This window comes from Malurus melanocephalus, unplaced genomic scaffold (assembly GCF_030028575.1).
Source record: "Malurus melanocephalus ecotype Western Australia unplaced genomic scaffold, MMel_1.1 scaffold_786, whole genome shotgun sequence".
NCBI classification, from domain to species: domain Eukaryota; kingdom Metazoa; phylum Chordata; class Aves; order Passeriformes; family Maluridae; genus Malurus; species Malurus melanocephalus.
Window position 1 is genome coordinate 56999 of NW_026624018.1, and position 27810 is coordinate 84808.

At 50.3% G+C, this 27810-nt stretch overlaps 1 protein-coding gene across 1 annotated transcript; it reads right to left on the reverse strand.

The window, feature by feature from the left end:
- Nucleotides 1–27810, reverse strand: LOC130584863 (voltage-dependent T-type calcium channel subunit alpha-1H-like). The gene is made up of 9 exons (XM_057385099.1): nt 27672–27810; nt 26781–26914; nt 24191–24288; nt 21575–21734; nt 16863–17178; nt 7687–7779; nt 3890–4682; nt 458–885; nt 1–33 (listed from the first exon to the last, which is right to left on the reverse strand). Exons 1-9 carry the CDS (start codon nt 27762–27764, stop codon nt 1–3), a joined length of 2148 nt encoding a protein of 715 aa, XP_057241082.1. The 5' UTR covers nt 27765–27810.

Below are 27810 nucleotides of genomic sequence, written 5' to 3' on the forward strand. Positions count from 1 at the left end.
TTACTCCCTCCCTCCAAACACTTCAACAAAAACCTGCTCACACAGGATGAGAGCAAATGAAAGCTTTTTAAAGACTCTAATTTCTTTTCTTTGCTGCTTTTAGCATTCCCTGATAGTTCAAGTCTCTAAATAAAGGTCCAGATCAAAGCAGAAATTTCTGCCTGGATTATCTCCCCTGCAACCATCAGACCAAAGTTATTTCCACCACAAAAATTCATATTTATATGAATAATTCCCGGCCAACGAGCAGCCAGGCTTGGCGCAGACAAATCCATCACACCCATTTCAGCTCTGCATGCCCCAGCAGCGCTGCCACATGTCCCACACCCTGAAGAATCCTCCTGCCCCTCACAGGCTCATCTCCARCCCCATTTCCAGCTGGCATAAACATCATTGCTCCTCCTGACACGGCTTTGAGAGCGACCCAAACCACCCCCTGAGGGCTCCAGGCACTGACCTGCTCRTGGTACTCGATGCCCATGCTGAGGGTGTTGATGAGGATGGCGATCATGATCCCGCGGTTGAAATATTTGCTCTCCACGATCCTCTTGAGCTTGGTGCCGAACGCCCGCCACAGCTTGGTCACCTTGTTCCTCTCCTTGGCCTTCTTCTTCTTCCTCCTCCTCCTGCTCCGTTGCTGCTGCTGCTGCTGCTGCTGCAGTTGGTCCCGGCGGTCGCCGTGCCGCAGGTCCTGCGTGAACTCGTAGACGCCGTTGCTGTCGGAGTCGCCGTTGCTGTCGGAGTCACTGAGGGCGAATTCCTCGTCCAGGAGGCTGGCACAGAAGGGACAGTCCTGCAGCTCACAGCCCGGCCTGGGGCCGCCCGTGCCCGGCAGCGCCCCGGCAGCGCTCAGCCCCGACAGCCGGCTGGGCGTCCGGTGGAGACCTGCGGGGACAGCGCACCGTGAGCCACCGAGAGACACCACTGACAGSCACCCAGCAYCAATAAACCCTGTCCCTAAGTGCCACATCCCCCTGTCCCTGTCTGGAGGTGCRATGGGGATCGCTTGGGTGCATTTTGTGGCCACCAGGCTGAAAGCAACGGCTGCTCCTGGCTCCGTGCCCTGGAGCTTGGAGCTCTCCCAGCAGGAATGCTGATTCCAGCCGCTCCCGGCCGGGCACGGGACAGAAGGCAGCACCAAACAGAGCCAACGCATCCCTTCGCTGGAAAGCTGGCATGTGACACGAGTCAAAACACATTTCCCTTGTCTGAATGTCACACGGATATTAGTGGCCTTCAGAACAACCTTGGGATTCAGGCCTGGCTCCCGGGAATTGCRTCAAAGCCACCGGGAGGATCAGGAATGTTTTGCCCCTCGCCCATCAGCGCGGTGATCCCCTTCAGGATGGATCCCAGGATGGAAAGCTCGGCCCGGCCTCTGGAGGAGCACGGGGAGGCGTTTGTCCAGATGGCTTTTGATGCTCTCAAAGTGTTAAAAGCGATACGAGGAGCCCTGGCGCCGCAGATGTCTTCAAAATACCAGAGTCTCCTTGGCTGCCTGCTAAAATAACCTCCAGCGTCGCGGGGCACGGGAACGCGGGGAACAGGCTGTACTGGAGCTCTTCTCATCCGCCACAGAGAAGGCAGGAGATCGCTCTGCTCTCCTCCACAGCTGCATCCTTCCCAGCAGGAACCAACCCTGCCCCCGGCTGGGGCTGGGAGAGCCCGGGCTCTTAATGCCCCTTAATGCTCTCCATTATCGCTCCTGTGCTCCCCCTGCACTGAAAACTCTCGGCCTGCTGACTGGGGAGAGGATGGAGACAGTTAAAGGATCTTTTGGGAAAGTTAAAGGCTCTTTGTTTGCCCTAAAAGGCTGAGGGAGGCTCCGGAGAGCTTGGGGTTTTAGCTCAGTTTTCGGGATGGAGAAACGGGGAGTCGGGGCTGTGCCTGGCAGAGCCACACCCGGCACTCACAGATCCTCCTGAAAGCCTGGAGGTCACTCCTGGTGCAGAACTGACCCTGTCCRTGCCCTGCTGGTGTGGCAGGAGTGGGAAGGAGGGCTGGGAAGAGCCAGATCCATGGAAGGGAAGAGCTGGGCACTCCCAGTGCCTCCGGCTGCCCTGAACCCCTTCCCAGCCCGTTTTCCTCAGAGGATGGAGAAGCAGCCTCTYGCCACCTTCCAGCCCTTCCCACATTTCTGGAGGAGCCAAAACAATTCCAGGAGATTTGTGTAAAGCGTTTTGGCATCCTCCGGGCTGCAATCCCTCTGTGGAAAGAGGACGCTGTAATTGTGTTATTAATGACAGCTCAATCTAATCCCAGCTTTCAAAGAATCACCCCAGGCTGCAGGGAAAAATCTTAAATCACCGAACCGGCTCAGGGATGTCACAGCTGGGACTGAGATTTGGGCCTTTCTTCTCCTAAAAAGGACCCCAGCAGCGAACATGAGGATCCAAACCTCTGACTTCACCAGCTCTCCTCCTCCTCCTCCTCCTCCTCCTCCTTTCTTCCCCAGTCCCAGACTTCTGCAGAGCCCGGGGTTTTTATCTCAAGGTAAAACCACACTCTCCAAAAAATTAATTTGCAGGCACAGTGAAGGATGCAGCAGTGATTTATACAAAGTCCTTGCCGAACAACAGAGCTGTTGGCAGTAACCTTGCCCCCCGTGCCAAGCTCCCGAGCGTTCGGAAGCGTCTGCTCGAGGCGGTTTCTATAAACAATCCACTTTTACCCTTTTGTGCAGCCCTTAAAAACATCAAAATTAACAAAGACAAGCCACCCAAGCTCCCTGTCCAGCTCCCTTTCCTGTGACCCCCCCACAAGCTGGGTTCGGTATTTTTTCAGCGCGTGCATCACCAGGGTAAATATTTGTGTCCATGCACACGCAAAGAAATGGTTTTGGAAAACACAGGCACTGAAAAAAACAAATGACGAGTTTGGCTTAAAGAGATTAAAAAATAGAAGCTGGATCTTTTTGTTTTCTTGCTGTTTGAGGGTTTAAGAGTATTTTTTGCGGCTTTTAGCTTCAGTCATGAGGCCTGGGAAAACATTTTAGAAAATAGAAATCCAAGCCTTGGGTGGAATTGCTGCTCCAGTGGGTGATTTACATGTGAGAGGAGATAAAACTTGCCAGTGTTGGGGTGGCTGCGTCTATACAGAGGGGATGGGGCAGAGGTACCGCAGAGTGCCCCAAAATGCTCCTCAGATCGAATGGAGACCCAAATCTGCAGGAGAACTCAGCCCTACATTTCTGCTGGACGTGGGAAAGGCTGAGATGGGCAGCTCTGCTCCTGCCCTGCCCTCCACATGGCCTCTGAGCACCGAACCTTTTGCTGCTCCTCGCCAAACAGAAATTCAGAGGCTCCAGGGTCTGTCAGAGCAGCACTGGAAGAGTCTGGTTCGTGTTCTTTCAGTGCTTGCCTGTTTTAAACTCTTCAATTTCTTGTATTTTGTGTTCCTCCGCGAGCTCCCCTCTGCTCACCCCATTCAAGGCATCATCTCCTGATCCTCCTGCTGGAGCTGGCAGCTCCATCACTGCCTGAACATGCAATTCCAGGGGTTGCACAGATCTATTCTGGGGTGAGAAGAGAGGGAGACCCTCCTGGATAACACAAAGCACACGAGAGGAGCTCAAAATCCCCGTTCTGCAACCACAAGAGAGAAACCTCCAGCCTGGGCTATCCAGGAGCTGCAAACACAGGGATGGAGGGAACAGAGCTCCCAGCCCCAGCCTGGCCCACCTCTAGCTCCAGTGCCCTCCCAATGATCCCAATGATCTCAGAGATCCCAATGATCCCAATGATCTCAGGATCCCAAAGATCCCAATGATGTCAGAGATCCCAATGATCCCAGAGATCCCAATGATCCCAACCATCAGTGCACCTCAGGGCTGCCATTAACACCTCATCCAGGTTCCCCAAACAGAAAAATCCAACTTGGTTGCCCTTACCATGCTCTCCCACCAGCTGCTGCAGCTTCCCGTAAGAATCCAGGCCCAAATTCCCCGGGCTGTTAACCACGGCCACKGGAGAATTCCCGTTCTTCTTCCCGGCGGGAAGGGGCGCGGAGCCGCCCTTGCTGGTGGGGGAAGGCAGGATGGTGGGGTAGTTCATGCTGCTGTGGTGGGCCAGCCCGGCCAGTTTGCTGCTGGCAGGGGTACCAGGAGCCTTGCAGCCGCCGGGGGGCCCCTCCATGTGGCAATCGGCGTGGTAGACGCTGTGCACGGCGTCGGGACGGGGCGCGGGGCCCTGCGGAGAAGGCGACGGTGGCGGCAGCATCAGCCGCCCGCCCGGCTTCATCGTGCGCAGCTCCAGCTCGCAGATCTCGGGGTTGGCGCGGGGCCCCCGCGGGCTGCCGTTGCTGATGTGGTAGTGGTGGTGRTGATGGTGGTGGTGGTGGTGGATCAGGTGGTGGATGGAGGTGATCCTCCTCCTGCTCCGCTGGCTCTGCCCGCCCCCTCCGCCACCGCCGCCGCTGTTGGGGTTCACTTTTTGGCGGCGTTTGCTCTGCCAGTTGTTGTAGAGGCGGATGGTCCTGCGCTTGACCTTCCTGAGGATGTGGCAGATGTACTTGAGCAGCTCCTCGTAGCAGCTGCCYGGCTCCGAGAAGCTGGCGATGGTGCTGTCGTTGGACAGGTAGCGCGCYCGCTGCTCCTGCATCAGCTGGTTCTCGCGCTGCTTGGTCTCTGAGAACTGCGTGGCGATCACCACCAGGCACAGGTTGATCATGAAAAAGGAGCCGACCTGGGGAGAGCCCGGGGAGAGGAGTCAGCGGGGACTGCGCTGATGCCTGATGATTTTTAATATAGTTTAATAAAAATATATGTTTTATATACCCTTATATATTTTAGATACCTTTTCAATATATTATATATATATGTATTTTAATATATTTTGTATACCCTTACATATGTTTTAGATACCTTTTCAATATATTATATATATATATGTATTTTAATATATTTTGTATACCATTACATATATTTTAGATACCTTTTCAATATATTATATATATATATGTATTTTAATATATTTTGCATACCCTTACATATATTTTAGATACCTTTTCAATATATTATATATATTTATAAGTATTTTAATATGTTTTATATCCCCTTACATATATTTTTATATACCTTTTTAATATATTATATATATTTCTATATATATTTTATATCCCCTTACATACATTTTATATACCTTTTTAATATATTATATATATTTATATATATTTTATATCCTTATACATATATTTTATATACTTTAAAATCTATTATATATATATTTATATGTATTTTAATATATTTTATATACCCTTACATATTTTTATATACCTCTTTAATATATTATGTATTTTAAAATATATTTTATATACCCTTTTATATATTTTATATCTTTAAAATATATTAAATATATATTTATACATTTAAAAATACATTTTATATACTSTTTTATGTATGTTATATACCCTTTTAGGCATCTTCTGTACTATTTATGTATCCCTAGTACCCTTAGCCTGCACGCTTGTAATTCTTGTAGCCTGATGTTCCAGCTTAGTTTTGGGGTCCTGCTGGGCAGAAAGNCTTTAAAATATATTAAATATATATTTATACATTTAAAAATACATTTTATATACTGTTTTATGTATGTTATATACCCTTTTAGGCATCTTCTGTACTATTTATATATCCCTTGTACCCTTAGCCTGCACGCTTGTAATTCTTGTAGCCTGATGTTCCAGCTTAGTTTTGGGGTCCTGCTGGGCAGAAAGAMYAAACTTCCTGAGTAGGGGATCAGTGAACCCTATACCATCTCAAAACTCGAGGCTCCAACCTTGGGTGAAGCCTTCTCTCTGGAACACTTTGTATAAACTGRGCTCTGGCCTCATCCAGAATTTTTTAGAATAGGGRGATATTACTTCATTTGTTAAGTTTCTTATTGGGGAATTCTGGACAGATAAGCTAATTTGTAAMGTCTATAAAAATTGTGTATGTGTTATGTGCAGGGTGCATCTTTGGCTTTTCCCCCCTGTTCAGCTGTGCACCCAGGATCCTATTAAAATACCGAGGGAAAACCCTTTTATCCCCTTAACCGTGTCTGTCTCAGAATTGAAAACTGGCTGTTGAGGCAACAGCACGAAGCAAGGAGAGCTCTTCGCTGCCACGAGCACGGCTCACGGCAATCCTGGGATTTCCCAGTGTGCCAGATCCCAGGGTCTGCTCGCCAAATGTTCTGTCAGTGTGTGCCTGAGCTGCTCAGTTCACTCTGAACCGTGATCAGTTATTCCAGCAGCAGCCCTCCCCTCCTTCCCTTCCCTCCCCTCCCCTCGAAGGGATCACATTTGCTGCTAAAGCAGAGTGCATGAAACACAACACGACCCAGCACCACCACAGCAGGGTTGGGACATCTGGCCACCTGCAGGGAAAGATGATTTCCAGTCCAATTTGTGTGGTTTGGAACATCCTCTGCTCTTCTTGAATCGTTTCACACCCCAAAAGGTGGTGTGAAATGATCTGTGAGCCCTCGTTTTGGGGGTTCACTCAGGGACCACGGATCTGTGACCCTGTGCTGCTKGGACCCCCTGGCACAGAAATGCATCACACAGAGCTCCTGAGGGGCTGATTTAGTGTCACTCGGTTGAGCTGCTCTGGGGTGACACCAGGCTTTCAAAATGAGGTCCTAGGGACAAGAATGCAACCCAAGGCTGCGTTCTCCCCTCAGCTGCTGAGCCCACAAAGTGATTTTTCACCACTCTGTTTCCTAAATCAGCCAAAGGGAAATGTCAGGGAAATTCCCAGCAGGAATCAGCGCCCTGAGGGGTGAAAAGGGAGTGACATCAGGGCAGTGCCACCATCTGTGGGGCCAGCCCTGGGCATGGATGGATTTAACCTGGGATTGTTTGTTCAGTCCCTGGGGGGAGGCTCCTGGGAGATGGTTTGTGGGCAGCTCTGCAGGGTGGACACTGCTGGACAGGCAGCAAAGGTGCCTTTCCCAGCTCMGATTGACCTGGGAATGAGTCACCTCCTGCCTTTTCCACATGGATCCATTTGTAGAGAGCGGCTGGAYGGAGTGGAGAGCAAATCTCTGCTCATGGCCCATTGCTACAGCTCAGAACTCGCTGACTGCTCCAGGCACTCCCAGACTGCTCTGATCCAGGCTTTCCCGTGGATTTTCACTGCTGGTGGGAATTGGTTTGTCTTCCCAAGGCTCCAAACCCCCACTGGTGAGAACAGTGTCACCCATAAGGACAATCCAATCCCAAAAGCACTCCTGAACACCTCCATCCCATGTCCTGCCTGGCATCTTTGTGGTGCCTTCCCCTTTGCTCCCCTCCTGTCTGAAACCCTTCACTTTTCCACTTCCCAGAGGAGAAGAACCAGAACCTTACAGACATGGAATGGCAGCTTCTGGAGACAGCCTCCATCACCTCCAATGGGGAATATTTTGTTTTTTTGGGAATGTGAGACCTCAGGGAGGAACGCTGCTATTAGGAGATTGTTATTATTTTAAAGGGTTCAGGGGAAATTCAAAGGTTTTTGGGATCTTCAAAGAAATGAGGATCCCTCTGGCACTTTGAGGAGGCCAAAGGAGGAAAAGCCTGAATTTTTTGTGACATCCAAGTGACAAGTCAGGACTGGAGGGAACAGGGAGGGAAAGCCCTGAATCCTGAATCCCATCTGGGAAAATCCCGGGAACAACTTCACCCCCCAAGGACAAGGGAAAGAAGAACCTCCCAGGTCATACTTACTATGATGAGCAATATAAAATATATAAAATTGTAAAAAGAGTGCGCATCCATCACGTAGTACATGATATCCACCCATCCTTCCAGGGTTATCACCTGCAGGGAGACAGAGAAACAGAGYGTGAGGACAAAAGTCACTTGAAAAATTATTAAATATCAATTTTCTGATKSTGCCTGGCACCCATCGCTCCRCAGAAACTCTTGGGATCCATCCAGYRYTGTTCCCAGCTGGYTTGGGAGAGCAGGAATGTGTGGSCAAAGGACTGGCCGGAGGTTCCTACAGGTTTCTRGACCAATTAAAACCATGAAACATTAAAATAAACCACATGAAACTCCAGTCCTGAGGCAAAGAAATTCCAAGGAGGGATTCTATTTTTTTTTTTTTAAAAAAAAAGCCTCTCCCTCCAGAGACTTGGAGTTTCACCTAAAGCTGCTGGTTATGTAAGGCAATCAGGAAAATTCCCACATTTTTAACTTCATTTTGTTTCCTCAAACCCGATTTCTTTGWGATTCCTACCGGCTCAGCATTCCAGCTGCAGTGCCACTATCGTGGTGGGAGAGACTCTGAATGGAAGAGAGACTTTAATTAAACGTAGGCTTGATTTGAGGCTCGTTTCCTCAGCCTTCCTTCCCCTAAAAAAAGCAGCTGAGGATTTAATTAACACCACCCAGGCTGCGTGCAGCGCCAAGTGAGCTCAGCCACGCAATTTACACTTTTTATTTAGATAAAACACACCCAACTTCCAGTGGTAGCTCGTTACTAGAGCTGAAATTCCTTCCTGGAATTCCAWTTTCCATCAGAATCCAAGCTCCCATCTGAATTCACCCACAGTGACATCCCCATCTCACCTTAGAGGYCTTGGCCAACCCCACAACTGCTCCTGTCCCCAATTCTGGTGGYATCATCCCTGATTTAATAAGGTTTGCAGGGAAGGAGTTTGCTGTGGGAAGAGCAGGCTCAGACTTCACAGGTGTAGGGGATTTCCTGGGTGGTGTGTCCCCAAAAACCTCTGGGAATTCCATTCCAACCCCTCCCCATCCTCACAGGGAGCAATTCCTTCCCAAAATCCCATCTAACCTTGCCCTCTGGCAGCTCAGAACCCCTACCCCTTSTCCTGTCACCAAMTGCCCACAACTGGGTTTGACCMAACCAYAGGGAATTCCTTTARCCCTCRKTAACCCCAGAGATCCATCCATRGCAGAAGGTTCTTTATCCCCATTTTTCCCTGCAGTGCTGCCATTCTCCCRGAGCAGGGAAGGGGTTAAACTGCCTTGATACTCATCTCTGTGGAGCAGCCAAGCAACCAAACCCCTCCTGCCTGTTCCTGCCTCTCCCTGAATGGGGCTGGAACATTTATAGGGGGCAAAGTCCCTTTGGGGCAGGTCCCTTTTCCCTGCGGGCTCTGCTCCACTGCCGGTCCTCCCCAGCCTCTGTAGGGTCAGAGAGAACACAGGGATCACGGCAGGAGGTGACACAGGGCTCCACCAGATCCCTGCCACTTCCTTCCCCAGGGAATTCTTTCCTTGGCACTGTCCCTCCCTCAGGGAGCCTCTCCCAAGGCTCCTGTTCGGAGCCTCCAAGAGATGCACCCCCAATCCTTTATCAGGGAGATAAGAGGGTGAGAACTCCTGATCCTGCTGCAATGGGGGAGACATGAGGCACAGAAAAAATCAGCAGCTGCAGGGCCAGAGCTGGAGATTCAATTAAGATGATTGGCAGGTTAATTAAGATGATTGGCAAGGTGGTGCTGGAGATCCTGCTGGCCCTCATGGTGCCCCACACCTGGGGGCAAGGAGGTGCCACCCCTGAGCCTGGGGAGAAGATTCCTGCCTTCCCAGGAGAGCAGAGGCATCCTCTGACCCCACTCAGCTCCTGGGTGRTGCTCAGGTCCTTCCCTGCTCCTTCAGTTCTCCCCAGGGCTGGGATAAATCATTTCTCTCCCTTTAATCCCCCTGAGGTAGAGCACTAAAATCTCCAGTCCTGTGCCCAATCCTCTCTCCCAACACTGCAAGAATTCAGCAGAAAATTCACTCAGGTGAGCCATAGCCAGGTTTGGACCCCATGGATCCTTGGCCTGAATGCTTCCCGAGCACTTCACTCACAGGAGCAGGGTAAGAGTGGACAAAACCCAACCAGATTCAGTTTTTTTTGGATCTTCACTGATTCTGATCCTCCTGCTTCTCTCACGCCACAGCGATTTCATCAGCTGTAATAAAGATGCTCGGCTGATTTATGGRAGAGTAACTGGGGACAGAATCAGATCTTCGAGGCAAGCTAATCAGAGCCAATCTACAGCTCCAGAGCAAAAATCACAAGGGAAATGAAGATTAAAGATGCTGGCAATTAACTCAGACCTCCCCAGCGCTCCCAGGGAGGCAGCGAGCTCGTGTTGGTTTTTCTGGGGTTACTTCAGAGGTTGCACAGAACGATTTCTTTTATTGCAGCAAGAAGTTTCCATCATAAACCTCCCCAGCCTCTGAGCCCTGCCAAAATCTTTGCAAGYTCTTGGCTGTGGCCGGCTCAAGAGCGGGATGTTTCTTGCTTCAGTGTCAGATAACAAAGAGAAAAAAGAATCATCCARGGGAAAAAAACCGCATTCAGACTCCAACTGAAATTAGTCAAGAGCTGAATCCCTGGCTGTTAAAAAGCACCGATGGCTGGTGCCAGGGCTGCAGCTCCAAATCAACCTCGAGGTGCCACCAATCAGTCGAGGAGAGTTTGGGAAATCTCCGTGTGAAGATGAGAGTGGAATGAGGAGCGCACGGAGCTCCAGCCYGGCGCTGTCTCACGGCGAGATCTCACTGCTCTGATTACCTGAGCAAACTCCATTTGGAGTGACAGCCTCCCTGAGCATGGAACCACAATCAGCATCTCTCCCTTATTAAAATCCTGATAAAACACAGCTCTGGCAACYGAGAAATTCCATCTGATTCCAGGGYTGCAGGTGCTGGCTGAGCTCAGTGCCTGGCTGAGGCGGGAGATGCTCTGGAAATCCAAGGAAACCCACGTTTGAAGGCTTCATCTTGACTGACATCTATAATTTGCACTCAGCCACTTTTTCCTTGGTCTAAATTGAGTCCTTTGAGGGGGAAAAATGGGAATTATCTGCATCCAAACCCATTATCCTGAACCTAACAGCAGCTCCGAGGAGGGCCGTAAGCATTGGGGACCATTTATTTTAATCTCCTCATTCCCCTGGCCCTGCTGCAAGGCTTTCTGATATTTTATTTTCATCAACCTTATCAAGATGAGACCCAGTGCTGTAAATTGGGAGGGCTGTTAATTACTCTGATGATCTCAGGAAATTCTGGAAAGCCTTCAGCTTCCATTCCTGAAAGTCTCTCCTCTCCTTATCCCACCCTCCTGGGCAATGCCGATTTGGCTCCTGAACGCTGCCCAGCAAATATTCCACGGGCAGAGCCAGCCTGGCAGATCATCAAATCTCTATTTTTGAAGCCAACGTCACAATTTTAATTATTTCCTCCCGAACCATCTCGTTAAGGAACCTCTGTGTCCAGAAAAGCAGGTTCATTACGCTGAGTAACATCCTTGGAACAGATGCTTTTCCCTCCACGTCAAGGCCTTGCTCGACTGCTTTATAAATTGGGATTGGAAGAGTGGGAATCTGCATTGGGAAGAGGCCCTAAATGAGAGAATAAAGGAATTTTTGCACCTTTCCATCTCTTGGACTCCTGACCTATCAAATTTGTCCCCAGAAGTACGATCCCCAGGCAGTGCCAGCAGTCCTTGGTGGCTTTTGAGAAGCAACAAATATGGGATAAAGTCAGACATGTCACTGGTGCTGTTGATTGTTGCCCAAAACCTCATGGAATTGTAGCTCTGGGATCAAAAACAACACAAACACACAAATCAAGATTTGGCTCCCAAAGGAAGTTGAGCTGTTGCTGYTTCACACTAAATAATGCAAGGTCCTCATCCCACAGCAAAAACCTCCCCAATTTGAGCCAGCTGCTTCTTCAACAAATCCCATCCTGGTCCGTATTCCCAAGGTTTGATTTATTGGGATAATTATCCCTGGTCTCCATGGTTTTTGTAAGGGATCCTTGGCATGGGGAAGGGATTTAACTGTTCAGCTGCAGCACTAAYGAGTCCATTAGCACAGGGAGCCCTGTAAATCTGGGATTTATGGCAGAGGCAGGCTGGAAGATGGAATCCTAAAGATGAAGGATTTGCCACGAGGAAAAGGGAAGCAAAGCCCGGCTGAGACCTTTGCTGACAGCTGAGTGCATTTCACAACTGATTTCCAATCTTATTTGGCATTATCAGATCTCGTGTCCTATCCTCTCTCCCAACACTGCAAGAATTGAGCAGAAAATTCACTCAGGTGAACACCCAGACAGGTTTGGACTCCTTGGATCCTGGCTGGGAAATTTGGATCAAGGAGCTGCACCTTTGGCTCTGGAGAAAGTGTCCCCTAAGRTCACACAGCAGGTTTTGGGGCGATCCAACCAAAGTGGGATTTCCCTGTAAGAATTACGGGATCATGGAATATCCTGAGCTGGGAGGGACRCACAGGGATCAGAGTTCAACCCCGATGCCCCAACAATCCCTGGGAGYRCTGTCCAAATGCTCCTGGAGCTYTGGCAGCCTCAGGGCYGTGCCCAAGTCCTGGGGAGCTGTTCCAGTTCCCTCTGGGGGARGAACCTTTCCCTGAAATCCACCYWAAACACCCCTGGCACAGCTCCAGCCATTCTCTTGGATCTGTTGTTGATGCACCCCAAAACCAGYGACCTTCTGACCCCCGGACTCCAGTTCAGGCCAGGGCCCACAGCAGGACCCCTCCTCCTCCTCCAAACACAAGAATCCACRATTTAGGTTGGATGAAACCCTTCCAAAACTCCAGAGCTTTGGAAKTCCAAACTTCAGCTGCAGGAGGTTTCTAAGCCCATCCAACACCTCCCATCGGCTATGGGACCATTTCTGGGATCAGGGTGGCCCCTCTGCCCTGTCCTATAGGAGACACCTCCTCCCAACCTTCAAAACGAAGATTTTTCCAWAAGCAACAAATCCCTCTTGGAAGCGTGCTCGGAGCTGCTTGAAAAGGGCTGGGTATTTTTAGATGGGGTATTCAGCCGGAGAGCTCTTCAAATGCAGCGAGCGCTGTTTATTTGGCTGACCAAATTAAAAAAAGCAACACCAACAGAGCTCAAACCCCGTCATTTCGAGGGAAATATTTTCGGTGATCCAAAACAGATCTGAGTTGAGTGACAAAGCATCAGCTCCAAGCAGTGGGAATGAAAAGCTCYGAGCTCTTCTCTTGCCAAATTCTGCACAGAGGAGCATTGTTGACAYGGATCTCCAATTTAAAGAATGAACCAGTGCAGGAAAAAAAGTCCTTTTGGCCCCAAATCCTGAATTTCTCTGCTCAATGAACGCTGCAAACATGGGCACCCAGMTCCTGAAAACAGCCCTGAAGTGACTTTAGGCACAAACAGCTGCAGCTGGAAGCCTCAGACCTTTTCCTTCTGTTCCAGTTTTTTGGCTCTTTCCCAGGATCTGTGGGACTGCTGGAGGCGGGAGAGCAGAGGGTGCAGTGGAGAGTGAGCAGGGAATTAACAACACCTTTGTACAGAGCATGAGCCAACAGGAAAACCATTCTGGAGCTGGGATTCTGTAAGGAGCTTGAGCTTCCAGAAGCAGAGCAAGGAAAGGTCACTCCTGAGTGCCAGAAAGATCTCTCCTGGACTGGATGGGCATTTCCTGAATTTCAGGGACATTTCCTGAAGCATCCAAGCCATTTTTCCTGATGGATTTGCTCTCCAGGCTCAGCTCTACCCAGCACATCCCAAAAGGAGGTAAGGAGGAACTGGGTGTTCCCTTTGCTTCTTCTCAGATCTGTCTGGGATGGTTTTCCCCTTCAGCTTTTGCCTGAAGTGCCACCCTGGAGCAAAGTGTGAGTCCAGTCTCCCACAAATCCCATGGGAAATTCCCCAATCAATGGTTCTACCCTTAGACAAAGCAGCTGAAACATCTCTTCTTCCCAAACTTTCTCCCAGCTCCTCAATCCCTTTTATTTTATTGGGATTTCTGCTCTAGGGCTGGCCTCCCTGAGCCTGCTGGGCAGGGAGGTGGGAAGGTTTGGGTTGCTGCAYTGGGGCCATCAGTAATTCCAAGAAAATTGGGCTTTTCCGAGGGGGATAATCCATTACCTGCCGTGTGACAGCGATACCTGTAATTCCTACTTAGATGGCTGCGGCTGGAATTCGTGTGCAATGAAGGGATCCTCATATCAGGCCAAACCTCCCAGTTAATTTCAACTCCATCTCCTCCCATTTAGGCTGTAATTAGCTAATTAGTTCGCCTAATTTGGCACTGARCGTGCCTTTGTGACAAACACAGGCACGAATTAGCCTCACACACAGCAAATGAGGGGAAGCGAAACAGGAATAATTTGCAGGATTACATCAGGAATTATTGTCCTTCCAGGCRCCCAGGGACACAGCCATTCCCTTTACTACTCAAAGATTTTTTTATTTGCATCAGGTTCTCCCATCTCTGACTTCTTTTCTCCTTGGAAGGTTGACTACACAATTCCTGGTTTTCCTGCAGTCGCCTGTCCCAGACCTTGGAAGTTCAGATTCACTGCCATGGAGTGAAAGGGCTTTACCAAATCCCAATTTCAGCAGCTGAGAGAGCTCACCCATCCTGCTGCCCTGGGCTCCATGTGCAGGATGTTCTGGAGTGGAAATCTTCAGACTTTTCTGCAGAGTCTGCTTGTGGTTTGGATTTTCCATGGTCTGAACACTAACCAACTGAACCCTTGGTAATTTCCTTCTGGATCTCCCCTGTGGGGCTCCCTTCATCCCCCTCACTTCAGCTTCTAACCCGCACCAGATYCCAGAATCATGGAATGGTTGGRGTTGGAATGGACCTTAAAACCCAGCCRGTGCCACCCCCTGCCATGGGCAGGGACACSTTCCACGATCTCAGGGTGCTCCAAGCCCTGTCCAGCCTGGCCTTGGACACTTCCAGGGATAGGGCAGCCTCTGCCAGGGCCTCCCCATCCTCACATTCCTTTTCACTATCCCATCTCTCCCTGCCCTCGGGCAGTTTGAACCCATTGTCCCCTCTCCTGGCAATCCAGACCCTTTTTAAATCTCTCCCATTTTTCCCATCAGTTCCTTCAGGTGCTGGAAGGTCACCTCGGAGCTGCCTCTTTCCCAGGCTGAACAAACCGAGATTCCTGGCTCATTTGGGATAAATCACGAGGGCAGCTCCATCAAACTCCTGCGAAGTGCCATGGATTCATTATCCCCCAGAATAACTGCTCCGGACAATTGGCCCTGGCTCATCCCAGTAATTCAATACCAATCCCCAGGGAAGCTCCTGAGCTCCCCAATCCATCAGTTGTACTTTCTGCACCACTTACTCAGAGCCCTCATCCAACTGCTGACCTGGTGCTATCCAGCTCCAGCTATTAAATGGGATGAGAGCGCAATTCCATGGATTTATTCGCTGAATGTTCTCTGCTTCTGGCGATTGTTTGGATTGAAYGCCTCACCTCCTGCTCTGACAATTCCCTCCTCCCACATCCAGCCTGAGCCAGCACCTTGCTCCCCACAGCTGCCACTTTACCTGGAGTTAAATCACTCCCAGCTTCTAAAAATCGACCCTCACTTCCAAAAGGAATAAAGACGTGAGATGAGTTTTTGGCWGGAAATCCTCTGGAGCATTTGGATGGCCTAAAAACCAATCATCACTCTTGGCAGCTGCCAAARGGATCTGAGATCAGGCTTTTCCAGACACTGCTCTGCCCTCAGGGATTGGCTGAAGCCTCTCCTGAGGTGGAGGGGGGTCCTTCCTGAAATAAGACTGAGCCCTTTGAGGGTGAGGAAATCAAATGCTGAGATGGAATGAAAATTTGCAGCCTGGAAAAAGGCTCTGGAAGGGARAAGGAAGCAGAACTCCTCTGGAGAATCTCCTGCTCCTCCTCAGCATCCCTGCCCTGTGGTGGGAGCCAGGTGGGATCTCCTGGGAACATCCCTCAGATCTGTCAAAAGGCTGTTCCAGAGCAGGAAAAGGAGAATTCCCTCTTCCCGTTCTCCAGCACTCACTGCCAGCCAGCAGCTCCTCTCTTCCTCACTAATTCCAAAGCGTTTTCCCAAAGAGCCCGGTGGGATCTGCCTGAACCCCCCCGGATTTGGCTCTGAGCCTCTGGCACCAGCAGTGTGATCCCAGGGCAGCTCCTGTGTATGCTCAGAGCCAACATTTCCAACTCCCAGGTGCAAACTGGGAGTTACCAAGTTCCTGGGATAATGTGGAGCTGGAATGGAATCCATAAATTAACTTTAGAGCGCTGGAATGGGTAATTACTCATCATTAACAAAGCTAAAAGGTGAATTCTCCTCTCCTCTAGGAGATGCCACCTCCACTTCAGGAGGACTGATCTGAGCAGGGCATCCAGCCAAAGCCAAAGAAATGCTCAAAAACCAGGAAGTGCCCATTAAAAAKGGAAAAGAGCACAGGAATCAGGCCAGCTGGGGCAGCCCTGGGAAACCACAGCCTCTGGACTGAACTCYAATGTTCCAGAGCCACAAATGCTTGGAAAATATTTCAGCTGCAGCAGTATTTTGTCACCTGTAAAATCTCCCCCAGTCTGATTGAGCAGCACTTTGGGCTTTGCTGAAGAGCTGKGGCTCAAAAGAGACCAAAATTCCCTCCGGGCAGAATTTCCTCACAGGAATTCTGTCCAGAAAGGATTTTTCCCCCTTCCAGCATTCCATGCTCACCAGGATCACCCTGAGATTTAAAACCCAGCCTAAGCCGTGCCAGGTTTCTTTGTTTCAAAATGAAATTAAATCTTGTTTAAAAAAACCCAATACCACTTTCAGTTTCCTGATGCTACAACAACAAAGATCCTGTTCCCAAAAATCCCTGGGATTTATGCAATTTCCAGAGGTGGAATTTRCCATAAGGATTTTCTGCCTCAGTAATTGCTTTCCCCCTTTTCTAAACCGCATGAAAAACCCAAAGTTTTTTCTCTCCAAACGCTCCCTTACATCACTCATTGCCTGATTCATTTATTCCTTTCCTTTATTTGCAGTTCCACTCTGGGCCAAGCAAATTCCTTCTTCCTCTGGCGCATTCACCAAAACCTTTCTGAGCAAAAAACCCAACGGAAACAGGAAAAACCCCAAAATTATTGGGAGAATCCTACYTGGAAAATGGCAATCCAGGCATATCCAATGTTATCAAAATTGATGGCTCCATTGTGGGGGTTGACATCCCCCGCCATGCACACGTTGTAGTACTGGTTCCAGTTGATGCAGGAATTGCGGCTGCTGGGCTCGGGGCTGGCCAGGCTGGCRCTGTAGGAATCCATGCTCAGAGTACATTCCACCTTGAACTCCTTCCTGGTGGGAATGTTGGAGCACCTCTGCATGCCGTTCTCCCGGTGCGAGGAGCAGATGAAGGGGTTCTCCTCCGCCTCGTCCGGCCGGTAGTAGGGGTGCAGGAAGGTCAGGTTGTACGTCCTGGAGCAAGGAAGGAAGGAAGAGGGTGAGGAAAAAGAGGGTCATCCTTTGTTTTAGTGGCAGGAAGAGGTGCTGGTTGCTGTTCCTTCAACCTTCAGTGAGTCCCAGGCAAAATTATGGCCCCTAAAATCCCCTGAAAATCCCTTTATACCCAGGGATCTCCCAGGAAAGGTCAGCCCCAGTTTCCCCAAGCAAACAAAGCAGTTAAAAGCAATAAATGAGAGGGGATGGAGAGAAAATCCCAGCAGGGCAGATTCTTCCCAAAAATGCAGGGAGTTTTGGGTTCTCTGGAGGGATTTGCAGATAACTCCTCTGATGGCAGAGCAGCTTCCCAAATAAATTTCCCCCTCAGGATGAACTTTCACAAGGAGAGACCAGTCAGGGCCATCTCCAGTTCCTTCTGCACTTCCAGGGAAAAAGGAAGAGCCCACATTGATGGGAACCACGTGCTTCCTGCATATCTGGGGTAACCAGCTTGGATAAAGGTGACAGCTCTGCTACAGCCTGGACCAGGAAATGCTGGAATTGCAGCACGGCAGGATCTGCCTTTTCCCAAGCTGTGTCCCAGATTTGTGGGTGCTCAGGGAGAGCCAGCATCACTCAGGGCTTACTGAGGAGCTGCACTGCTCCAGAGCCGACTTTATCCACTGTTCCCAGAGCTCCAGAGATCCCAGATCTTCCATAACCACCCGGAGATAAGGGAGAGGCAACACCCTCTTTAAATGAGATCCGGGCAGGCGATGAGCAGGAAGTTCTTCCAGCCAGGACAGCTCTATTTTTATCTCCTTCTGAATGTCCCTATCTRGTGCAGAGATTGGGCTTTAACGAGTGTTATTCCACACAATTGCTTGGAATTGCTCCCCAAACCCCTCGAGCCAAGCAGGAGCTGCTGCATTTTAAGGAGAGAACGATTGCTGCAGGGCTGAGGGGAAATCAGCCCTCAACGACTTTCCTGGGAAATCTGGTTCTCTTCCAGCATCCAATTACTTAAGATGGGTGGGGAGGGCTTGTCGGCTTCAGGAATGGGATAGGAAAGAGCAGCACATCCCAGGGATTGGGCATGCTTGGCTGGGAATTATTTGTGTCCGGCAGCTCCTCCCCTCTCCTCGCACATCCCACCCTTCCAGACAAAGCTGTAACATCATCTGCCCTGTTTCTGGATTCAACAAAAACCTGGAAGATATTTTTCCTCCCAGACTGCCTGCAAGCCTTTTCCTTGCCCTCCMGCCAGCTGGCTTTCCTGGGAGGAGATTTCCATTGAAAATGGGCTGGAGAAGGGGCCAGGTGCGTGTCTGGGAGAACAGCAGACACCCCAGCCAGCAGGGCCACACTGAGGGGGGCTCAGAACTTTCAAACACACCCAGGTGTGGGAAAACTCGGGAACTGCTGGAAAATCTGGGGAAAGAAACAAGGAGCAGAGAGGAGACACCTGAGAAGTGACTAACTCCCAAGTGGCAAACTATGGGATCAGTGACCATCCCACTGGAATGCCTCGAGCCCCACACTGTCTGTGCATCCCAGGAGTGGCCTTTGAGGGAATTTTGGGGTGCAGAGCAGCTGCCTCAGGACACAGAGCCCGGGCTGGGGTCGGGGAGGCTGCCCAGGGAAGATCTGGGAAAGAACCACTGGGAGTAGCAGAAAAATGGCCCCATTTGGTGGCTGGGGGAGGAAAATCCAAGAGGGAAAATGAAGCACAGCTTGGCTGGGAGGGGTGGGAGAAACCTGGTTGGGTTTGGCTGCTCCCTCAACGAATTTTTCCTCCCCGTCCTCACTTTCACAGCCTTCCCCAAAATCATTCACCAATTGAAACTTGTCCCTGTGACAGAATCAGTCACTTGGGGGGCACTTCCAGCCCAGCCCTTCCCTCTTCCCAGAGCCTCCATCCCATYGGGAAGGAGCTGCTTCCATGGGACAGGAAGGGATCCAAAATGCCARCAAACACATCCAATTTAGGGCCAGAGACCCAGTTCCAACTCTCTACTGCAACAACCCAGCAATTCCTTCAAAATCACTGTTAAAATCCTTAAATAACCTCATTCCAGCACTGTAACAGTGCAGCTCTCAAAGAGGGAGAAAGAAAAAGCAGAAATTCCCAATGCACCTCCAAAAAGTTCCCCAATTTCTATCACAATGTGCTCCACTTAAAAATAGTTGATTTCCCCTGAAGCTGCCAACTTTTTGAGGGAGATTGAAAAGRAAAAAGGTTTCCGTGGGAAAGAAGAATGACGGCAAAAATCAAAGTCAGCTCTTCCATCTGATGCCTCTGGAAAAGCTGCAGGCCCAGGAAGCTGCAGGGCAGAACGTAGCAGGACAAAGCTGGGTTTGTGATTGACCTGTTTGTCAGCTYACTTACACCTCCTTTAATCCAGAAAATTTGGGGTTAGGGCCCTCCCTGACCCCTGGATTTTGTCCAGATCCTCTGTTTAAAGCAGTTTTGAGTTCAGCTGGGAGGGTTTGGCCGCAGCACCAAGGGGAGACCCTCCAGTAATTCTGGTTTTCCTCTCTAAGGGGCTGTAAAGGAAATCTGGGCCAGGACCTTGTGCTCAGCCCCAGCTTGGCTGCCCATCCATCATCAGCCCCTCCCAGCCTCCTGAAGGGCTAGGAAACTTCTGTGGCCTGAGAAATCAGGGATTTCCCATCCCTGGAAGTGTTCAAGGCCAGGTTGGAGCAGCCTGGGATAGTGGGAGATGTCCCTGCCACGGCASGGGTGGCACTGGCTGAGTTTTAAGGTCCTTTCCAACCCATTCCAGGATTCCATGTGGGCTGGAGCACCACAATCTGGGCTTTGGGATGCCAGCTCAGGGGTCACATGGAGTGTGGAGGGTTTTCATGGACAGCAAATTCCTGTCCATGGGAATTTGGGGCTGCAGGGGAGGGTTTGGAGCATCGGGGTGCGGGAGTGGAATCACACCCATGGCAAATTCATCCATTTTCCACCTTTCAGCACCTCTGCTCGGATGAGCAAATGCCCCCAGAGCTGGTGCAGAGGACGGGGAAAGGCTCAGGGAGCTGAAAGCACCAGGATTGAGCGGTGAGAGGCAGCAGCAGGAGCTGGGGGATGTTCCCTGCCTGTCCCACAGCCCATCCGAGCGCAGACAGCGGGTGATTAGCCARGGCTGTAATTACAGGCTCCATCTCCTCCCGAAGAGCCAGAGGTGCCCTAAGAGCTGGGCTGGGGCATTCCCTCACCCCTGAGCTGCTGACAGCTCTGACAGGAGCCTTCCTGGAGGATTTTCCCAGATGGAGCTGGCTTTTCCATGCTGGCTGCACTGGGGCTCCATCCCGGTGCTGTGCTGGGGGTGAACGTGGACAGAGAGCTCGACCCAGCCCAGCAGCAYTGGGTTGAGGTACTGAGATCCCCACATTCCTCCTGCTGACACCGAGCTGGGAAAGCCCTTCCTCCACCATTCCTGCCCCATGGGTCCCCCAGCAGCCTCCCTTCTCCAAATTCCTCTGGAATACTGTGACTTACATCACAACGAGCACCRGGACTTGGGCAAAGCCCCCCAAAATCACCTGGAGCCATCCCAGCTCCAGCAGCATCTCCACRATCCCGCTCTGAYCCAGCAGSGACAGCCCAGGGTGGGCAGTGGGGTCGAGGCAAAGCCCCCACAGAGCCGAAGATGAGCAGATCCAGGACTCACCCAGGGAGCTCGGGCAGGGGACAAAGGTACCTGGAACAAACCCCACAGCTCAGCCCAAACTGGGACTGAGAGCCTGGGCTGGGCTTAAATGGAGCTGCTTAAATGGGGCTGGGGGTGGGTGGGGGTCCCAGGTGAGGCTCAGCAGGGCAGGGGGYGGGTGGAGGTGGATAGGGGTCTCAGGTGATGCGCAGAAAAATTCCCTGCCTGGAAGAACTGAAAGGAAAATTGGCCTAATGAAATTTGGGCTCAATGATCTCAGGAGGTGCTTTYCAGCCTTAAAGAKTCTGTGATTCCAGGTGCTGCCCATTCCCGATGCCTGTCCCATACCCTGAGCTGTGTCCAAGTGATTTTAAGGTTTTTCACATCTGGCTTCTTATCTTAAACCCCCAAAAAGGATTTCTGTCTGAGTTTCATCAGCTTTTCCCTCTCACTGCCCCCCTGCCAGGGGTTGGGGTGTGCTAGGTGACCTGAACTGTTTGGAGAACTGGGAATTTGTTCTAAATCCTCCAATTCCCAGTGTCAGGGATCTCAAGCTGAGCTAATCCAACCCTCTGCYATCCTTGTCCTTCAGGTGCAGCAGGAAAACACAAAAGCGCCACTCAAACCCCGAGGAAATTGCTGACAAATGGGATTTTTTCAGAGAAAAAATTCCCAGCTGGACCCAGAGCCCTGCTGAGTGCCAGGATTTTTCCAACAGGGGACAGACAGAAAGGAAGGGAAAGGTGAAAAATTCTTCATTTTGCTGTACTCACATGGCGAAATTCCTGTCCAGGAAGCAGCGGTTCCTCAGCAGCCCCGCCCAGAGCTGGACGCCGACGATGCCRAAGATGAAGAAGACAAAGAAGCACAGGAGGAGGACGTTGCCTAACATAGGCAGAGTGTCCAGCAGCAGGGTCACCAGGATCCTCATACCTGGGGGAGGAGGGAAAACTGGGATGTGATGGGGAGAATGCTCCATTCCCACCTTGGGGTGTCCCCAGGAGGAAAATTGGGATGTTGGTTTTTCCCCCAAACCCTGAGGCTGGGAAGGGAGGTCAGGAGGGYGAAAGGCTCAGAAAATGGGAATAAAAAGCAATCTCCAGAGGGTGGCCCACTGGAAAGATAATGCTGCACTTTTCTCCTGGTTTTTCCCCCCTTCTCACTGATATCTCTCTCTCTTTTTTTTCCAAAAATGGGTAAAACTCTTCTCCCTGTGCCAAACAATTTTTTCCTGCCCAGCTCCTTTCAGTGTTTTGGGCTGTTCAGTGACACCATCCTTGAGATGGAATCCATCTGTTCTCCAACTGCTCCGGGCTCCCAGTGGGATGCCRAATGTGCCAGGGGGAAAGAGCACGAGCATCCCTTCAGCTGAAACAAGGATCGGGATCATCATTCCTGTTCCATCCAAGKCCTGCTTTCAACCACACAGTGGAAAAATAAAAATAAAGCAGTGAAATGGATTGGAGAAAAAAAAAATCAACCCCAGTGACCACTGCTGAAAAAAAATCCTTGACTCCAGMCCCTGCCAAGTGCATAAATTGCAGGAATTCTATTTTTCCAGCGGTTTGGAAGGAATAATTTCTAATAGGAGTGATGTTTTTATTGGCTGGGGTTCTTCTTTCTTTTCTTAACCAACAGCATAGAAATGAAATCATCCCGTGGGTGAATTTATTATGCCTGGAGGCGAAGAGCTGACAGTGCTGGCTGGATCCCAGGGAAGAGCCCAGGAATTCCAGGGATAAATCTTCAGGTTGGTTCTCCCTGTTCTTCCCAGGGGGTGATTCAAYGCCAGGTCCATCTCTTCTGATCCAGATGTAAATTTGAGCTGCTCCACATCCCTGTGTGTCCATTCCTGAGCCAAAAATCCCATTCCCAGGTGCTGGACATGGATGGTGCTGCCCTCTTGCCACTGCTGGGATATGCTGGAATTCCAGGAAATTACTTGGCTAAGGTGGGGCATCCCCATGGATGAAAGGATGAAAATGAAACTTCAAAAATACACCAAAATCCAGGGGTTTCCCCATCCCTTCTCCACAGATTCTGARATGTATCAGTCTGAAAGAGCAACATTCCTAACGTTCCAAGAGGATGGAGTTGATGTCTCCTAAAGAAGTGGAGGCTACCCTCCAGGAATGGGAATATTTCTGGGAATAATTTCTAGGAATCCTAATCCTGGTGCTTGCTCCAGGCTCTGGTGGTGGTGTCAGCCCAGCCCAGCTGCTCCTCACWCTCCAAATACGGATGGAACTCCCTGGATTTCATCCCACATAATATTAACCAGAAAAAATTGAAATATTTTCTATCACCTGTCTGCTGGAAAAACATGAAAATCCCCCGGGAAGTGCAGCAAAATCAGCTTGGAAGGCTCATGTGGTGTCAGAGAGGAGGGAGACAAACACAAGTCCGACATGGAGCAAAATTCCACCTGAAGCTTCCAGAGTCCTGGATCCTTGGAGCTTGGGGTAAATCCTCAAATTCCCCTGACTGTTGCCCTCAGCCCAGCTGAATCCCAGTTTGAGATTGCTGTTATTCCATAGGGGAGCTGTGATGGGTTTTGAGGATTGAAAGGTGCAGGATGTGGGGCTGGGCTGCTCCAAGTGCTTTCCAACAGAACAGGAAACATAACATACCTTTTTTTTTTTTTTTTTTTTTTTTTTTTTTTTTTTTTGCAAGGATCCGTACGATTTCCATACAACACCCTTGCATTTTGCTTGGAGCTGATTTGGGTTAAAAACGGCTGGAATTGTTGTGCARTGAGCACCTTGCAAAGGCTGGCTCAGCAGCTGGCTGATTCCAGCAGGGAATTATTCCAACTTGGTGGCTCAGCTTTCAAATTGGATTTAGAAGCCAAGCAGCTGAAGCCACTTGAAAATGGATTTAGGACCCACTTGAACTTCCCATCCTGGATGATCCCGATTTTGTTTCACGTGGAATGAACCCTCCATGGGGTTTTTGCAACAACGAAGGCTCCCGAGCTGCTAATCCCAAACATAAAGACATGGAAAGACCTTAAATGGCTGAGGAGGGAAAATAAACCCATCAGGGCAAGAGGATCCCTCTTAGGAGTGACCTTTTCCCTTTTTTTGTAGAAACATTATTTACATTACACTGTCAGCAGAGTTATTGTCCTTAGAAAAGTCAYAAAAACATTGGAAAACTGCCCCTGGGGTCAATTCCCTAAAATATACTCCTTTGCCCTTTTTTAACACCGATTACAAAAATGTCATTTCTACATTTACTAATTTAATTAAAAATTAAWATAAATTCATTTACTCCCAGCAGCAAGAGAGCAGATTATTAATGCACAGCACAGAGCCAGGTGGGGTGGGTTTATTCCCAGKGTTTTCCAGTTTTCCCAGACCCCACTGTGCCCGGGAAGTGTCACTTACTCGGGACCCTGTTGATGGCTCGCAGCGGCCGAAGGACACGGACAGTGCGGATGGCCGAGAGGCTGACGTTGTGTCCATCCAGGGAATACTCCATCATCCTGCAGGGAAAACGGGAAAGGGGTCAGGATGGGGGGATGATCAGACCTGGCATGGAATCAGGGTCAGGAGCAGCTTTGCTGGAGGGCAAATCCACCCGTTGTGCAATGGATGCAATTCTGTGTCCCTGGAAGTGCTCAAAGCCATGTTGGATGGGCTTGGAGCAGCCTGGGAYAGCGGGAGAGGTCCCTGCCATGGAATGGGATGGGATTTAAGGTCCCTTCCATCCCTCACTGCTGGCACAGRGAACACAGCAGCTTCCAAACCTTCYGCTGGCCAGTGCAAAATAAATCCTGGGAGCCTGGAATGTCCCCAGGGACTGGATGGGCCAGGAACCCCTCTGGTTYCAGCTCTGCTGAGCAACATCCCTGGTGCTGGGGAAATGCTTGSAAACTCTGGCTGCTGGACAGATGGAGAGGCCATGAACTCCATCAGGTTTGGGATTTTCCAGGGAATGTCTCTGAGGCAAGGAAAAACACGAGGATTTTGGGAGCTGGAAGGAACCTCAGACTCGATATGCAGCATTTATTCCCTGGTTTCCCTGCTCCCTCTGGAATGCTGCTCTTCCTCTGAGGAGGCAAAGTGAGCACTGCCTGGCAATTGTTCCTCTTCTCATCCCAAAAATTCTCAGAATGGCTTGGGCACATCCATCCCCTCACTGGGAAAAGCAGCTTTGTTACCCTGCTGCTGAGTTCCCGGCTGAAAACCCCTCCGGGTTCAGGATCACACAGAGGATTGAGGGGTGGTGGTACTGGCAGAGGGGAGCCCAGCCCATGGCACAGCTTTTCCTCCCCCAGGGYTGCTCCCAGCTCCAGCCTCTCTTCAAAGAGATTTGAAATCACATCCCAGGGATGGCTCAGATCCACCAAAACAGTCTGGAGACAGCCCAGGATCAGCCAGGGAAGGGTTTTTATTTCTCCTCATCCTCAACCTGGGTAATGCAAGACAGGCAGCAGTGTCTCCTGCTGTTCCTCAAACATATTCAAGCCATGGAAGGTGGGGAAAAACCTTGGAAAACTCCTGAATGGACTCACCAGCCCCTTTCCCCCTCATCCCACAAAAACTCTGGATGCCAAAGCTGCCCCTGGGGTTGAGCAGAGGGCTTCACCTTTTTGCCTTCTCAGGATCCCTCAATCCTGGGTTTAGGAGATCTCTGAGGAGCTGGGGATTCCCTGCTCACCCTCAGGAGGGCTAATCCCAGATATCCAGTATGAAAAAACACCATCAGCACCTTGGTTACGGCTGGCAAAATCCCGAGCCCGAGTTCCCTCTGCTCTTCCCCTACCACTCCTCACTTAAACACTGCAGCAGCWTTATAGGAAAACATAATTAAGGAAGAAATAATGAATGATGAGATTCTTGTGCTGTCCCTGATGTTCCTTCCCAGGCTGGAACTGCACCCGAGTTCCGAGGAAGCTCCGCTCAGGAGYGCTCATGTTTTATTCAAGGCACTAAAGCTGCTCCTAATTGTATTCCCGACAAATAACACRGAGCAACAGCACAACAAAACTCCATTAGCGCAGGGAGGATGGCACARCACTAATGGAAGGGGAAAAACGCCCCAACATGTTACAGGGATGTTTTAATTAACCCCAGGCTGGTCATTAGGAACCCAGGAATTCAGAGCTCAGGCAGTAATTAAAGCTTTCCATCCCTTTCCAGAATGTGCTGGGCAGGTAGGAGAGCCTGGACTGTCCAAAGCTGTTTATTTATTGGGAAAAAAAACCCCCAAGTTTGAGCTTTGCCAAGGTTTTACTCCTCTCAGTTATTCCCTGTGGGGATGAGGGAAGTGGTGTCAAAAGCAATGGGATTGTCCTTGGAGCTGTTTGTTAACACATCCTGCTCGAAGMAGCAGCTGGGGCAGAGGGAATTCAGGAATTCAGTACAGCAGGAGGAGTTTCCAGGAGGCTTGGAATTTGGGTTAACTCCTGGTCAGCTCTTCCCACCTTCTTAATGGGATTTTTGGGCTGCCTTCTCTTTATTTGCCCCATTCCCACCTCTCTCTGATGGTGACATGGAGCAGGAGAGGGGCTGAGCTGCTCTGGGCTTTTTTTTTTGGACACAGCAGCACTGGGACACTCTGGATCAGATCCGGATGTGCTGATCTGACAGAGATGGAAGAATCRCTACAAAAAACCCACAATCTAACCCACCCCAAACCCAAGCAACTCTCCTGGGAGCTGCCCTGATGAGGGAATAATTTCCTACAGAACAATGGGAAAGTCGGGCTGATCCATCTGGAATGGGATTGCTGTGTTTGGTGTTGGTAACAGTGGAGAATTCATGGAATTGTGGGACGGTTTGGATGGGAAGGGACCTTGGAGATCATCCAGTTCCACCCTCAGGAACACCTCCCACCATCCCAGTGCAGCTTTGGGGTGGCAAATGAAAAACCAAGACTTGGGAGATTCCAAAAACGAGCCAGGACAGTCCATGGATTCGGCTCCCTGGGATTTTCCTGCTCTCAGGATAAATGGGTGAGGCTGTTACCCACCCTGCCATGACGATGAAGAAGTCCAGGCGATTCCAGGTGTCTCCRAGGTAACACTTCTGCCCAAAGATGCCCAGGGCCACCATCTTGATGACCATTTCCACCGCAAAGAAGGCGAAAATGAAGTCGTCAAACGCCTGGAGAGCAGGAAAGAAGGACTTCAGAGATCTGAATGCTCCCACCATGGGACATTCCGTGTTCCCTTCCCCAAATGCCACCTGTCCCCTCCCCTGGAACAGCTCCTGGGGCATTGCAGGGTCTGGGCAGTGCCCCCAGCTCCTGCTCATCCACTGAGAGAGACACGAGGATATCCCAGGGCTGGAGCCCCTCTGCTCTGGAGCCAGGCTGGGGGAGCTGAGAATGTTCCAGGGAAACTTCAGAGCCCTTCCAGGAGAGCCTTTGGAGAGGGATTTGTCTYTATCAAACAACTTTCTCTTAATAAACTACACCCAGATTTTGCTCCCTAATTTCATTTAATTATCYCCATAAWGAGGTTCAGGCTTTTCCACCTCATRTTYTGGYTTCYAATCCYTCCTCCAAGYTGTGACAKGGGARGGATAATGGGGATTTTYCACCCCTTTCCTGCCTAAAACCTRTCAGGAAATGTCCAAGGCCAGGTTGGAYRGGRTTTGGATTAATCCRAGATAGKATTAATGTGTGTCCAAGGACTSCAGTGGGRTCTGTSTTCCCATTTGTACCCTTATTAAGGATGGARAGGAAGGGTCTTGCTGGGACAGGTCCAGATCAGCCCTCAGGCTTCACCCAAAGCAGCTCCCACGATGGCTTTTGGGAAAACCCATCCCTGTGGGAAAGCTTCTTACAGGAAAAAGGAACACAATGGGGTCCCAGCTCCCCCCTGCACCCCACAAATCCCAGGACTGGCGCGATCCTCACCTCCAGGATGGTGCAGCGCTCCGACTGGCACTCCACGTCCTCGCAGGGCCGGAACATGCCCAGGGTGACGCAGTTGAGCAGGATCACCAGCATGCTGGCACGCTCGAACCAGCTGGCGMCGGCGTTAAGGACAGCTCTG